This window comes from Rhodofomes roseus (assembly GCF_022264815.1).
Source record: "Rhodofomes roseus strain CIRM-BRFM 1785 chromosome Unknown C8Q71scaffold_13, whole genome shotgun sequence".
Lineage (NCBI taxonomy): Eukaryota > Fungi > Basidiomycota > Agaricomycetes > Polyporales > Fomitopsidaceae > Rhodofomes > Rhodofomes roseus.
The window spans coordinates 159644-173596 of record NW_025952969.1 but is presented as its reverse complement, the minus strand read 5'-3'; the positions used below and the strand labels follow the sequence as shown (position 1 = coordinate 173596).

The window sequence follows — 13953 nt, the reverse complement described above, 5'->3', positions numbered from 1 at the left end:
AAACTACTTGGGATAGCCGTTGGCGCAATTTGGAGGGAACATGTGCGTCGGTGTTCATTTTACCAACTACTGGCTTACGATCATATAAGTTCCAGGACGCATTCCAGCACTGTCAGAGTGCATGGCACTCAATTTCTTCTCGTCGCTTGAAAGGCCAAGGATGAGGCAGTCTCCCGTAGGCTGCCTCTCTCGTGCCCCCTTCGACTTCCTATCGGCTGCGAGACGTGGTGGCATGCCGCTGAGACGACTGTTCTGAGGTGGGCGATCATCGGTATGTCGGGCAGTGAGTAGATTCATCATTCATACCTTCAGATCTCGTCAAGATGACCTTTCTGACCCGAATATACAGGCCAAGCCTATGTAACATAGGACGCATGGGTGAGATGCTGCGTGTGCTACGCTTTCGGGACAAGATGACACTTACCGGTTTCTTCAGTGGCTTTTGGACCGAACCTCCCCTTCCGAGTCAACGCTCCTGTCTAGCGAAGGGGGTTTCCATTGACACGTAATCCGAGCGAGTCGCACCGCAGGCTCCAACTCCGATGCTCCTCTCTCGGGCGGCTCGAAGGCGTACGGATTCTCCTCGTCATTCGTGAACAGCGGGTTTCGCCGGAACTCCTCGTGCGGACGAGGCAGCACGGGGAGTGTGAAGTACAGTTTGGAGTGGGTGAAGCTCTCGAGGTCGTCGAGGGCCGCCCACGGTACGGGGACGCGGAGGTTGCACAGAAAGGGGCCGCCAGACACGGTAAACAGGATCCAATGGCGGCGCAACTCGACAACGGAGGTGAGTTTGCCTACCCCGGAGCGTTGTGAGTCGATCTCTAGGGTTAGGTGTTGGCGTTTCCCGAGTTGCTTGATAGGTCTCGTCTTAACCACCCAGGTCAGATTTGCTTTCCCCTCGCCCGTAACAGGCATCTCCTCGACGTAGACTAAGACTACGACATGCGCGTCGCATTGAAGGGTGAGACGGGGAAGAGTTATAGGCGCATCAAGGCGGAAGGGAGGATGTTGTATCCAAGGGCATGGTGTCGCCGCCTCTTCGTATGTCTTCTTCCCCCCGCTGAGATGGTACGATGCCCTGGAAATCAACCCCAGACCTCGAGTGCAGTACACTGCGCGGCAGCAGCTCCAGGGATGGTCTCTTATATTCGCCAGTTCTTGAGCGTTCCTTCGGCATGATCCGCGACTCTCAGCGTGCATGTGTCTCCTCATCCGTGTACTTGGGTACTCAATCACTTTGTCCTCAGGCCCAGCCCCTCGATGTAGTACATGGAAGCGCCATTATTCGCGTCGCACATGGGCACGCCATGTGTATCCGCGTTAGTGCTTATGGAGATTTGACAAACGCGAATCGCCTCCTATGGCGAATATGTAATAGGAGTATTCAACACACTAGGTTGTGATGCCCACCGCGGAGGCGGATATGATGCTGATACAGATTGGGTAGGTGCACTCATCGAAATAGCCAAGGGATTAAGACGAGGATGACAGTACATGGAAGACACCGGAGACAACCAGAGCGATTGTGGATGAGGAACAAGAATTTGGAAGGCGTGACAAATGCATGGCAAGATAACTAGGAATACGAAGCAATATACTGCAAATATCAGAAGTTACCCGTGGACAGCGACACAGTCTTATGAACAGGTGTGGCCGCAGCCATGACCAGAGGAGGGACGAGAAAGTGAGCATCTCCCGCGTTGGGTGCCGACGCTGCTGAAGATGAGAATTTCAGTAGAATCGAGAGGCCAAGATCAACGTCAGGGCCGATGGACGAGGCTCAGACACCAGCTGGCCTGACGGGCGGTCCACGAAGTTGCGATGGCCTCGGCCTGACTAGCCTCACGATCATCTTCGGCACGCAGACATGCTTTGGCACGTCCTCCTCCTTCGGTGCGTTCCAGGAGGATGGAGGAGGCGGCTGGAGATATTCCATATTCGGGGACGTTTCGATGCGAAAGACCAAGCAGTCGCCCGCTGTCTAGAGTGGGAGCCCGCCCATGGCGGCGACTGTTCAAGGGAAACTCCGTGTTCGGTGATCTTGGACCAGATCTCTTCTTCATGGGTCATAGTAAGGGACTCTTGTATTAGCGGCGGCGAGGACTCGGGGAGCAGGATCACGCGGTGCTCGGGCGATGAAGACAGACGAAGAAGCGGGACGACGTCGAGTGGCCGCAGCACTTGGAGGCATTGGTCCACAGCGAAGGTCGGCGGCGTAACCGGGAACGGGCTCTCCACACTCGAGGCGTCTCAGTCGGACGTGTCAGAGGCTGGGCCGAGCGACGGGGGTCCCTGCGCTATGATGTCTTCGAGCAGCTTCATCACCCTCCCTCGGAGCGGGGCGTCCGCGGTGACGAGCGGGAACGGCATGGAGTCGTCGGGGACGAGGAAGGTAGGCTCCTGGGCGATGATGGCGTCGAGGCGCTTGAGCAGGACCTGTCCGCGGTCGACCTTCGGGCCTTTGCAGGACGCCTTCTTGTCCTTCCCTGGGCTTGCGGCGTTTTCGTGGTTCTCGTCTCATGAGCGTGCGGCCGATCTCCGTGCGCTCCTCTGCGCTCGGCAGGTCGACGTACAGGAGCTTGTCCAGGCGGCCGGGGCGGCACATCGCGTGGCCGATCAAGGCGGGGCGGTTCGTCGCGGCGATGACGTACACCGCGCGGCGCGCGTCGAGGCCGTCGAGCTCGGTGAGGAGCGTGTTCACGACGCGCGCGGACGACTCGGACAGCGCCTCGTCCCGCCGCGGCACCAGCGCGTCGAGCTCGTCGAATAAGATCACGCATGGCGCAGAGGCGCGTGCGCGCGAGAAGACCTGGCGTACGGCGCGCTCGCTCTCGCCGACGTACTGTCGCGGCGTATTGATCAAATTGTGCGAAGACTGGATGAAGACCAGAGGTACCCACCTTGTTCAGCAGCTCCGGCCCCTTCACGCTGATGAAGTTCGCCCTGCTCAGGTTTGCGACCGCCTTCGCCAGGAGTGTCTTGCCGCAACCCGGCGGGCCCCACATGAGCACGCCGTACAACCAAGGACGGGCGCTGAGCATAGGCTGGTCAAAACGTTGGAATCCCTGTCTTGAATGCCATATGTGTCAGAGAGGACTGATGTACGCCCGCCCCACGCGGACACCATTGAACAGCTCCGGCCTCCTGATCGGCTGCACAAACGCCATGTGCAGCTCCTCGCGCGTCGCATGCAGCGCACCTACGTCCGCCCAAGTAACGTCGGGCACAGAGGTAAAGCCCTCGCGCTTCGCAGAGCGCTGCACCTGCTTCAATGCGGCGTGGAAGTCCGCGGAGGTGATGTAGAGTGGAGACAGCTCGGCGGGCGTGAGCGGAGACGGGTGCGCGCGGAGGAGGTGCAGGATGGACGAGGCGTTGGGTGTCGCGACGCCCTCCGGACGAGACTACAGTGCCCAAGTCTTGCAATCGCGCAAGCCGGTTTGCTTTGCAGACCTGGCCAACCCGGCGATCATCCTTGGGCCCTACGTCGCCGCTGTGAATGGTGCCCGCCATCCGCTCGCCCGCGCCCACACCTACCGTCCACTCGGCGTCCTTCCCGGTCTCCGTCTCCCATCGCGGCGACGTGCTGGTGGTCGTGGTGCGCTTGTCAGCTGTGTTTACGCGCGGGGAATTCAGCCTGCGTGCGCGCTGTCGCCATGCACTCCGTGCTCGTACGGTATCAGCCGTGCCCGAGACCGTAGGTTGGAGACCACTCACCTTCTCTTGCCCTTGTGTCTGCCCGGCTCGCTCTCGTGGTGCTTCTCCAAGGCGTTGTTGCAGGTCTGGGTGCCACTGACACCGGCGTCGGCGCCATCGGTGCAGACTCGTGGGTCGGCATGTCGAAATTTGGAGGTTGAAGTGGGGTTGTCGAGGTTGCGGGTGTGGCCAGGCAGCAACGGACTAGACAGCGTTGAGCAGACATTATCTAGTTTGCAACCGCTCGCTCACCTGCACTGCACGAGCACCCGTGCGCATTGCGGGCAGAGGCGGGTTGCAGGTAGTACATAGATAGAGAGCGATACTTACTTAGAGGCGACCTCCCGTCGCTTGTGACCATCTCGTTACGAATCTCTGACTGCGTGTGACCCCACCTACCGTGGGAGTAAATTGTGCAGGAAAACGGATGGTTATTGGTGAGAACGGATGGCGGGGAAACGGATGATATCTACGGATATCCGTGGATGGCGTTATCCAAGCCAACCCCTGCCGCGATGGAAGCAATCACGTGGGAACGCGCTAACGTTATAAAACGCGATCATGTGTCCGACGCGACTCGCGAGGTCGCGTTTGTTTAATGCATGCACGTGTGCTCTGTTTTGGCATATTGGGCTGGGTATAAAGGGGAGGGGGTGCCCTGAAAGAAGGTCGCTGCGCGCCGCCGTCATAGGACAGACATTCTCGACGGTGGCTGCGTTCTTCATCTCACCCGCATTCCAATCGGCTGCGCCGCGCTACTCCTGGTTAACTCATGGGCTGTGGCCCAATAGGTAACATATTCTCCGTCACTAACGGCCCGTGCGCAAGGCGGCGCGGCGAAGCGCTGGCATCGCTAGCTGGCTGGGTGTAAGAATTGGCGCATTTGCCGGCCGGCGGCCCCTTTGGCCATGCGTTGGTCTCAGAGGTAGCTCCGGGGTAGCTCAAGGCTTTAATGTCAAACCCGGTCAGCAAGACATCGACGCGTACGCCACGCTGCACGTGACTGTAGGGCGAACGCCCGCAACGGATCGCGGCGCTGCGCTGGGCGGCTGGCACGGCGAGCTGGTCTCTTGCATCGCTGCACTTCTTTGCCGAGACGTACGGCGTCCAGAGCCACCCGGCGCTCAAGTTCTTCCCCAGCTGCTCGAAGGGTGCGTCGTGCTCCATGCTCCTCCACTTCGTCGCGAGAGTGACCGACGTTTGAATGTCCAGGCGAGTCGATTGGCTACGACCGGGCGCGCAGAGAGGGCGCCCCCGACGACTTCTTGAGCCAGAAGTGCGGCACGTACCGCGCAGTCGGCGGTGACCCCACTGAACTCGTGTGTTTTCGCTCGCTTGCCCTCCACAAGATAGCGCTCACGTTTTCAGCAAAACGCAGGTTGGAACGATGGAGGAGAACGTGTCGCTTTTCTGGTTGTACACAGAACTCCGAAACGCCATTCACTGGTATGAGAAGCAGCCGGCGACACACTTTTGACGAACACTTGGGCACCTCGCTCTTGCGGTGGCAGCCCTATCCTCTGTTGCGCCCGCTGCCTCTCGCCCTGCAAAAATCTCTGGCTCGTCTCTCCACAAGCTTCCCGGCCCCAGCTCCATCCTCAAGCCCATCATCCGTATACCTGGGTTCCGTGGGATGTGGCTCGGCCAAACCGCGACCCTCATCCGGCAGGCCGGTGGGGATGCCGCATGGTTCGCGTTCAAAGGAGGTCGTCGCGACGTTCCTGCTCAAGCGGCGCGACGTCCCGTCTTACCACAGAAGGGAACTGCGTACATGGGGGTCCGCTGTGTCTGGTGCCGCGGCGAATATTGCCTACAACGTCGCTTCTTGGCGGACACCATGAAGCGCGCAATACAGACGGAGGCGGAAGTCGCGGTCAAGGGCAGCTGAGGATCCGGACCCTACGTTCCTCAGTACAGAGCGATGTGTCGGGCGCAGGGCATCAGAGGCTTGTTCGCTGGATGCAGTATCACCGAGTAGACGCTACGGCTCATACTTCACAAGAACCGGACTCATGTAGTTATTCATATGGTTGGAGCGAAGACGCGGTATGATTTCAGTGAAGAGATGCGACCACAGCTGTATACAGGGCCATGGCTCAACACATATTAGCAAGAATGGGACGTTTTGTGGCATTACACCGTGATCGTTTGGTTAGATTGATGACAGACCATTTATGTTTGCGGAGCCCGTTGGCTGGCACAGGAGCTGCTGCTCAGCGCTCAGCGCGCTCAGCGAGCTGCCAGTGAAGACAGGTTTGTTACAATCAATCTACATCTGTGTCGCTTCGTGAAGTGGAATGATTACAGAAGGAAGTAAGCAACCGTGTTAATCTACAGCTCCATCCCGCTGGAGGTAAGTTTACGTCGCAGCAAGTGTATATGCTGTTCGACAAATAGAAGTGCTTGGAAAATAGGGTGTTTATCCTCGGGACCAAGTGGCACACGGTCCTCCAGCGTCCTGTGCATTCCCTCTACACTGCAGAATCTCCAGATGTAGTCCTTGCTCTTTGGAATGACTGGCTCAACCACGGGGTAGTTGATGTCGATGCTGAAGTAGTCCCTCTTATAGAAGATACTGAAGACGAAGAAGTGCTTGTCCAAGTGAATCGCTGCATCTTCCTCAGTCAGTTTCCGATCGTACATCCAGTCATTGTTGCGGTAATGATGCAAGACAAGCGTGGTGAGAGTACGACTGAGAGTTTCAGCCATACGACGCCTCACACCCGGAATATCTTTCGTCTTGATACTAGGATCGCCAGGTAAGATCACTGCCAACGGAAGGTGGCAGTTCTCGTCGATGGCGGAATGGGCCCTGTAAAATGAAGTAAGCAAAGCGCAAGGCTTACAAACTCTGTGCGGATCGATCGCAGGCAGAAGACAACGTACCCTATGACTGGAGGCACAAAGGCGAAATAGCCCGAGTAAGGCGCAAGGAGTTTCAGGATCGTGTCTCCGATGAGGTGCTCAGAAGCCAGCTCTTGTACTAGCTGCAAGGAAGGAGCACAGGGGTGAAAGAGAGTCAAGATACTGGCTCTTTGCTCCGCTGTCGCGTCATCTCGAACGTAGACCCTCGGCACCGACTCCATGTAGTCGTCGGAGCGGCCAGAGCCCGAGCCCAGCCAAGAACTGTCCTCGGATGTCATATATTGACTGCAGAATTGCATGGTTTTCTTGACGAGACCAGAGGTCAATTGTGCGGCAGTAACAGTAGTAGCCTGAGATTGCGGCGCATGCGTATCACCATCACTCTGAGTGACGTACTAGTAGGCGATGAGATCAGTTAATGCAAGCGTTGATGGCCTATGAGCCATAAGTAGAACTTTACCTCTTGTGTTTCATAGAACCCCACAGGAATGGCCTTTGTCCGCTCCTTGTTGAAACCGGTCATGAAAAATCCCCTGGTTGCGTCGCGGGCGTAGGAACGCAACAATTTCGCAGACTCATACACTTTTCCCCATGGTAGCGAAAGGTGCTTCCATCGCTCAGCCATCAGTGGAGCCATTGGCAGTATTGTATCGTGGCCGCACACAATTCTTGTCAGCGATAGTAAACTGTCACTAGAGCGTTGTACAAACATTGTGAGTAGGTGAACGTGCATGCAGTGAGAGTCAGACACATTACCTCGAAGTATCACAGGAATGACTCGGAGATGCAAGCCATTTCATAAGAGACAATAGTTGCTGGTCTTCCCGTTCCAGAGAGACAGTGAAACGCCTGTACACGTCCTCAACAGGACTGATAGGAGTAAAGTTTGGATCCGCGGAGTCCGAGTCATCATTGAAGTGCATGACAGACGACTGATGCGCAGCATCCTTTGATCTGGGCCTGCGTTATGGTGTAGTGAGTTCACGGGTACTGACAAGCAGTCACCAAATCACCATCACCTGTCTGAGTCGGACCCGGTCATATACTCTTGAAGTTCTGGTTCCATACCTGCTTCGAGCGTCCGAGTCGTCTGCCGGCGCCAGTTCTCGACTTGTTCCCGGCCTAGCCCATACGGCTCCTCTACCTCTGTTTCCGACTTGTCTGTAGCTTGTATCTGTTCGTCATCGACACGCGTCCCAGGGAATGGCACGATGAGCGGTGCTTGCACAGAATCCAGGTGCCGCTGTTGTGGGAGCTCGGTGAGACGACAGATGTGTTGCTGTAGGGAGAGAAGTGCGAGTGCGACTCGGTAGCGACCTTGAATGAACTCGTGAACACTTCCAGTGCATCGGGAGGGGAAGGGAAGTTTATCGAAGAGCAGCGACAGGTACTTGTAGTTGCCATCTGTGTGATAGGGGATATGCGCCACCATATGGATGTTCTCTGAGTCGTAGACAAGGCCAATTGTCATCGCACAAGCGGGCGGGAAGGCTATAGTCTGTGCATCTGTACTAGCTGTGGTAGTCGATGTTAGCGTGTATACATCATGACGAGGGTTACAAACTGACGTGTGCTCCACCATTGCACCATAGAAGATAGGCTGACTTCTGCCAACCGTGCCAAATCGTGTATGATCGACTGCAGGTCTGGCCTCTGTGATCCCGTTGAACCGGCTTGCCATGAGCCACTTTCCCATTGCATAGGTCCCTTCATACAGAGAACAAATGCTGGGCTTTTGGCGCTGATCGGGATGTGAGCCAGGTATTCGAGGGCAGACTCGACCGAACGCCCTGTGGGGACATGAATTACTGCGCAATCGACGGGTTCAATTGCGTGTTCAGTGTGTTTAAGCCCCAGTATGCCCAAGTTCTTCCTGATCACGATCGAATATACAGAATCAGTTGCAATGTGAGTGTGTCCGAGTACCATTAGAGGTTATACCTTCGAACATAGGTGCCAGGAATGCCATCAAATGCAGTGGCGATAACGTGTTCAGCCAGGAACTGTGAGTCCTGATACTGCAGTACTTGGGCTACCTGAAACAGCGTCATGGCAAGGTCAACATTTGCTTCATCGGCCTTCAGTGGGTACCACCCGGCCCAGTATGCAGAGCTTGAGCAGCGCGTAACAGACACTGGTCGTCTCAGCCTGGCGCAGAGACCATCATGCACTGTAGAGTGGTCCACGTTCACGTCCGACCCTCCACTATTCTCCAAGTCGGAAACAAGGGTCTCGGAGGTTGACACATGAGACAATTGGGCGCCGATGATCTGCACATTGAATGCAGTTGCAACTGGATATCCATCATCCTCCGACGGTGTTCCACTTAACTTGAGCTGCGGTTCCAGTATCAACTTCTTTCCCGACAGCAGAGCAAATGATAGGAAACTTCACCGATTTCCAGCTAGCCAGGACTTCTGAGTCATAGTGAGTCCCGTACCAAGAAGCCTTCAGGGCACGAAGATATTCAATTTGTTGTGAGCAACAGTTCTCAATCTCATCCGAGTCGACTAGGATAGTATCTGTGTTCTTGATTGATGCGGCAAATGTCCAGTTAGCAGGTGGCGGCATAGTAGGTTGATCAGAAGGTGTTGCGTATCTCTGAGGAATCACGACTCGAGTCTGCAGCTTAAATAGTGGGTACAGGAGCACAAAACAGACACAGGAATGAATTGATGATGTTTCAGTCTCAGCTTCACAATAGAAATGTGTGTACTACTGAGGCCGATGCGTGGGCGCCAGGATACATCGCACGAGCGCCCGATGCTCGGCCCTACAAATAGACTTATTGTTTTGTATTTCTTTTGTGTTCTCTTTTCTGACTCACCTTTGGCTCATTCTAGACCTCTTTCCATTTTGTATATGCCGTACTCGGAGCCGCATTGGGGCTACCTGTACCACTGCAGCCACAAGTCACTGTTCCCTCAGTCAGATTTGTCACATTACTAACTACCAGCACTTACATCTTAGCATCCCACATGCCGGCGGCATCAACTGTACATGATGCACAACACCATGAGCTTACAATCCCAACTTATTGGAGCCTTGTGTGAAGCTTAGGCACAATAAGAACCTTCAGCAATATAATAGCAAAACAACACACATTCCCAACGTACACAAGCACCCTGAAGATGGAACATATTGATTGTTGATGATAGGCCTGATTATCAGACCATTATTGTTGTGCTTCACCTTGTTTAGCAATCTGTTTTAACAATTGTCCCATCGTTCTGGCTGACTCATAGTGATTATGTAATGGACCAGTCTGCACCTTATAAAAGTGCAGCATCTCACAGCTTGGAGACACAAGAGCCTGTTCATCCAACACCTACAAGCATGACACCAAAGACACCAAGACAGCTCAATGCTAAGCAGGTCAATCCCAGTATCACCTACCAGTCAATCCGGGATCTGTTGGGCTTCAAGCGAGACCTTGAAGTCCCTGCAAGGTTTGTTCCTGATGCCAAATATAGTAGAGCTATGATTGATTTGACCATTTGTGCTGCTGATGTATCTTGCAGTAGTGCACACAGCAGTCTCAACAGTCTCAAGAAGCAGAATATCAATATTTTGAATGACTGGGACCATACGCAAATTGATAAAGTGGCACTATATGGGATTTCAAAATCCAATGAAGATGTTGGCATCTGTACCAAGAAGATCCATGAATTCCTGCGCAAGCTACAGCGATACCTCATAGTATCATATGAAGATGCACAAGATCTCATGGGACTGGACCACCCAGTAAGCTCATCATGTCTTGAGATATACCTGTCAAAATGATTAAATTTGGCCAGAGCTCATCCTTGGTCATCAATCAATCCATAGAGAACAACATACAGAAATATGAAAGCAACCAAGGGAGATACTTCATAACTGACATGGCATTTTCCTTTGCACAGGCAAATATGGTGGAGGTTTGGAACATCCAGGAACTTGAGGCTAAGGAGAAGAATGCAAAAACAAAAGATCATGATGACTTGAAAGCATCTGTGCCAGATCTTCTGACAAGGGCTGATGCAATTTCTTGTTGTTTTGCTTTGGTGTTCCTATTATTGGTTCAACCAGCAAGCTATAAGGATACGGAGACAGTGACGGAGAAACACGTTGGCATTGTGATTGACACCATTATGCGCTGTGCTGCAGGCAAAGGCTTCAAATTTGGATCGTGAGCATTCTAATCAATCATTAAATGACTCATGCCCTCACCTTTGTCCAGGAACTCCCCTGCTGAGTTGATCTATGCACTATCACGGACTACAAAGGGTGCAAGCCCCGACATGTTCATCCAAGCAGAAGCAACAGGCAAACAGACCCAGGTACCCATGGAAGGCCAATGGGATGTTACACAATCGGAAGACAGCACACTTGCAGATCAAGCTGTTCCAGATGTGATCACCTTCATTGCTGAAGCCAAACGTGGACCAGAAGAACTCAAAAAAGCCATCACCCAAATGAGTGCAGCACTCCATCCAACAGAGCTGGTTGTCATCATCATGCACTATGACAAACACAAACTTCCATATGACACAGAGGTTGAGCAACTCACCAAGTATGAACTGGATGAACTGGATGTCACATTTGGAGTGTTCTATGGTGCCAATGATCTCACCATAGTTGCCAACTACCCTGCTATTGCCAAGACGAAGAAGAACGGTCAAGATCAGTATTCCTGGACTCTGCGCACACGGGTCATTGCCAAGTATGCACTTGCTGTGGACATGCCAGTGGAGGAAGTTTGGATAGTCTTTGTTGCCATTCTGACAGTGTCCACACACAATCAACGCCTTCAGAAGAGGTATCGACGTCTGGATGTAGTTCGGAATTTTACCGACATCCATCGACGAAGTGAACAAAGACCAGCAAAAAAGACATAAAAGGCATGAAGGAAACTGCTGTGCATTGTGAGTCTAGTGTAAAATCATCGCAATATTGACACTATCTCATAGTCGTCAGTCGCCGTGTAGTAACAGGAATCAGCACGTACTGATATATGGACGGAGGCCGCGAAGGAGTTCTTGCACCGGAATCGGCAGTCTGTAGAAGGCATGGAGTAACCCCGGTGGTATACAAGATTGTTGCGACAGTTGAATTGAAGCCTTGATGAATTCCGAGTCACGATTGAGGATGCACAGCAACAGTTGATGATTTGGGGCAGGCACAAATATGTCCACCTGCGGACACTCGTCATAGGTATCAACACATTATGTAGCGCATACCCACGCGGCAGCCATGGAAAGCGTAAGCGGAATAGCGTGCGCAACGCGACGGACATATCCAAGCCGCGTCAACCACGTAGTCTACCAATTCCACTCGTCGTCGCTCTGATCGCGGCTGCTGGGCTTCGCAGGGGTGCTCGAGATCGGTGGTGATCGCGAATCAGGCACCAACACGCTGCCGAGTCCCTGCGCGCCATCATCGTCCTCCAACAACGACGATGACGCAGCCTGCGCGCCGACCGGCGAGGGTGAGGGCGAAGGCGACGTCGAGAGCGGGGAAAGCGTCGCCGCGAACGGGTTCGTTGATATTGACACGGAGCTGCTCGACACGGGGCCAGGCGACGCGAGCGCGGAGAAGAGTGACTGCGACACGTCCGAGAACAGGACGGATGCGCGTTTCTGGCCCTTCGTGAACCTATATCATACCGTCAGACACAGCCAGCGCGTGTGAATGAAACGAAGAGATGACGCACGTATCGCCGTTCTGTAACTCTTCCCACTTCCGCCCGACGCTGCTCCCGACCGTCTCCATCCACGAGGACATCGGCTGCACCGCCAACGCGCCCACACCGGGTATCGCGGGGGGCGGTAGGCCGCTCGCCAGGTTCAAACTAGCGCGCTTGCTCGCGCGTGTGCTGCTTGCGGCGGATGTGGGCGACATCGCGGACGCGGCGTTCGGGGTCGTCGGCGAGTCCGGCAGGGGCGCGGGGGCGCAGTCTCGCGACTTGCGGCGGTGCAGCTTCGCGGCCCTGAGTGCGCTCGCGGGCGAGATCTCCACGCTCCCGCGGCACTCCTGCTCTGCGAGATCGCCCTTTTCGTCGAGCTCGCGCGGCGGGTCGTCGAAGGCGAGGGACGACGCGGACGACTGCGAGAGGCGCACGCTCGTCGATGTCGTTCCCGTCGTGGAGACAGAGGATGTGCTCTGCGAGGTGGCGTGTCCGCGCGAGCGATGTGCGGCACGCGACTTCGTCGCGAAGCCGGCAACGGACTGCACGGGTACCGTCGGTGAGGATGTGGAGGGGGAGGAGAGGTCGCCGAGCAGTAGGCGGCTCACGCCCTGCACACCCTCCTTGATGCCGTCGAGCGGGGAGAGCGGGCTTGCGACCGAGGAGTTGGGGGCGCTTGAAGCCGCGCGGTCCACGCCCCGACTGACGATACGCTCCCACTTTCGCTTCAGTTGTGCAAGCTCGGCTTCGTGCACAGCCAACTGTGAGCGCAGCTCCAAACATTTCGACTCTTTCTGTGCAATGAATTGCAAAAGGTCGGCATGTCTACGATCCACGTTAATCTCGTTTCCCGAGAAGCAGAAGATTATAGGGATCGACGTACTTCTCCGTGAGAGTCAGTGGTCCACGATCACCCCGAGGTGACTGCAGCCCTTCTGAGCTCCCGAGACTCCGTCTGTCACCCGCAACAGGTGGACTCTTCACAGGCTGGCCTACGGACGCGCTCCGCCTCAGCGATGGCGAAACAGCGATAGTCGGGGAGCGTAACGCCCATGTTGGCGCGTTATCGCTAGGGAAGTAGGATATTGAAGACTGTCGGCGAGATTTGCCGCTTCTAGATGACTTGGCCGTCGGTGGAGGAGTAGAGAGGCCAGAGATGGTAGGAGAAGGACACGAGGATGCGGAGGGCGAACCTAACCCTCCTGGCTGAGCGTTGCCATCTACGAGTTGGAGCGGACGGGGCCCAGTGAGGGAGAGTGGCCTTGCTGAGAACTTGCCAGTGCTCATGTAAGTAGAAGTAAGAAAGGGTGATTATTGTGAGGACATCCGGGACTGAACAGAGCTGGCGAGGGAACGTAAACGGAGCGATGGGTGAGGAGGTCGAAGCGATGAACGCGGAGTAGGCGCCCACTGTGGTAGCGCGAGCGCCTGGGTCAACGACGCGAACTCGATCTTGACGACAACGCTGTATCCGGCTAAAACTAACGTCGTCCACTCTCCGGTCGCCCATCTTGTGGATCATCCTGAATTTCACATCTTTTATGGACTATGCACCGAGGACTTGTGCTGAGTGCTCATGCGTCCCCCCGCGTCGCGGTCGCGTGACCGACAGACAAACTCGGATACCCATTGACACTGACGCGTGTCGCGCGTGAAGGCCATCAAGTTGAGCGGACTGCAGTCGCCGACGACGGTACCGACCTTCATCCGGCCGCATGTCGGCGTCGACA

At 55.1% G+C, this 13953-nt stretch overlaps 6 protein-coding genes across 6 annotated transcripts; 2 read left to right on the top strand and 4 right to left on the bottom strand.

Moving 5' to 3' along the window:
* Nucleotides 1-184: 184 nt before the first annotated feature.
* Nucleotides 185-1539, bottom strand: C8Q71DRAFT_106740 (uncharacterized protein). The gene is made up of 3 exons (XM_047916289.1): nucleotides 425-1539; nucleotides 307-356; nucleotides 185-252 (listed from the first exon to the last, which is right to left on the bottom strand). The coding sequence occupies exon 1, from the start codon at nucleotides 1210-1212 to the stop codon at nucleotides 433-435; it is 780 nt and encodes a 259-aa protein (XP_047777592.1). The 5' UTR covers nucleotides 1213-1539; the 3' UTR covers nucleotides 185-252; nucleotides 307-356; nucleotides 425-432.
* A 724-nt stretch (nucleotides 1540-2263) lies between these two features.
* On the bottom strand, nucleotides 2264-3374 carry C8Q71DRAFT_709897 (P-loop containing nucleoside triphosphate hydrolase protein; the record flags this gene model as incomplete). Its single annotated transcript, XM_047920712.1, has 3 exons — nucleotides 2264-2842; nucleotides 2901-3033; nucleotides 3106-3374. Coding segments are annotated over 3 exons (981 nt in total), but the record flags the coding sequence as incomplete, so codon positions are not given.
* A 1271-nt stretch (nucleotides 3375-4645) lies between these two features.
* C8Q71DRAFT_848877 (uncharacterized protein) lies at nucleotides 4646-5581 on the top strand (the record flags this gene model as incomplete). The annotated part of the gene is made up of 5 exons (XM_047926685.1): nucleotides 4646-4657; nucleotides 4703-4844; nucleotides 4906-5012; nucleotides 5118-5139; nucleotides 5205-5581. 5 exons carry the CDS (start codon nucleotides 4646-4648, stop codon nucleotides 5579-5581), a joined length of 660 nt encoding a protein of 219 aa, XP_047777590.1.
* A 355-nt stretch (nucleotides 5582-5936) lies between these two features.
* C8Q71DRAFT_908353 (uncharacterized protein) lies at nucleotides 5937-9215 on the bottom strand. The gene is made up of 8 exons (XM_047928992.1): nucleotides 8953-9215; nucleotides 8500-8894; nucleotides 8127-8431; nucleotides 7578-8073; nucleotides 7315-7518; nucleotides 7019-7250; nucleotides 6580-6953; nucleotides 5937-6505 (listed from the first exon to the last, which is right to left on the bottom strand). Exons 1-8 carry the CDS (start codon nucleotides 9127-9129, stop codon nucleotides 6025-6027), a joined length of 2664 nt encoding a protein of 887 aa, XP_047777589.1. The 5' UTR covers nucleotides 9130-9215; the 3' UTR covers nucleotides 5937-6024.
* Nucleotides 9216-9894: 679 nt separating this feature from the next.
* C8Q71DRAFT_858815 (uncharacterized protein) lies at nucleotides 9895-11435 on the top strand (the record flags this gene model as incomplete). Its single annotated transcript, XM_047927562.1, has 4 exons — nucleotides 9895-10007; nucleotides 10083-10302; nucleotides 10356-10726; nucleotides 10778-11435. 4 exons carry the CDS (start codon nucleotides 9895-9897, stop codon nucleotides 11433-11435), a joined length of 1362 nt encoding a protein of 453 aa, XP_047777588.1.
* A 423-nt stretch (nucleotides 11436-11858) lies between these two features.
* Nucleotides 11859-13510, bottom strand: C8Q71DRAFT_709872 (uncharacterized protein; the record flags this gene model as incomplete). Its single annotated transcript, XM_047920710.1, has 3 exons — nucleotides 11859-12192; nucleotides 12251-13048; nucleotides 13107-13510. 3 exons carry the CDS (start codon nucleotides 13508-13510, stop codon nucleotides 11859-11861), a joined length of 1536 nt encoding a protein of 511 aa, XP_047777587.1.
* Nucleotides 13511-13953: the final 443 nt, after the last annotated feature.

Coding starts and splice junctions, on each gene's coding strand:
- C8Q71DRAFT_106740 (XM_047916289.1), bottom strand. CDS start 1,212: ATGAGGAGACACATGCACGCTGAGAGTCGCGGATCATGCCGAAGGAAC.
- C8Q71DRAFT_908353 (XM_047928992.1), bottom strand. CDS start 9,129: ATGCCGCCACCTGCTAACTGGACATTTGCCGCATCAATCAAGAACACA. Junction 8,432..8,499: donor CCTGGCACCTATGTTCGAAG/GTATAACCTCTA, acceptor GATCGTGATCAG/GAAGAACTTGGGCATACTGG. Junction 7,251..7,314: donor CATTCCTGTGATACTTCGAG/GTAATGTGTCTG, acceptor ACAACGCTCTAG/TGACAGTTTACTATCGCTGA.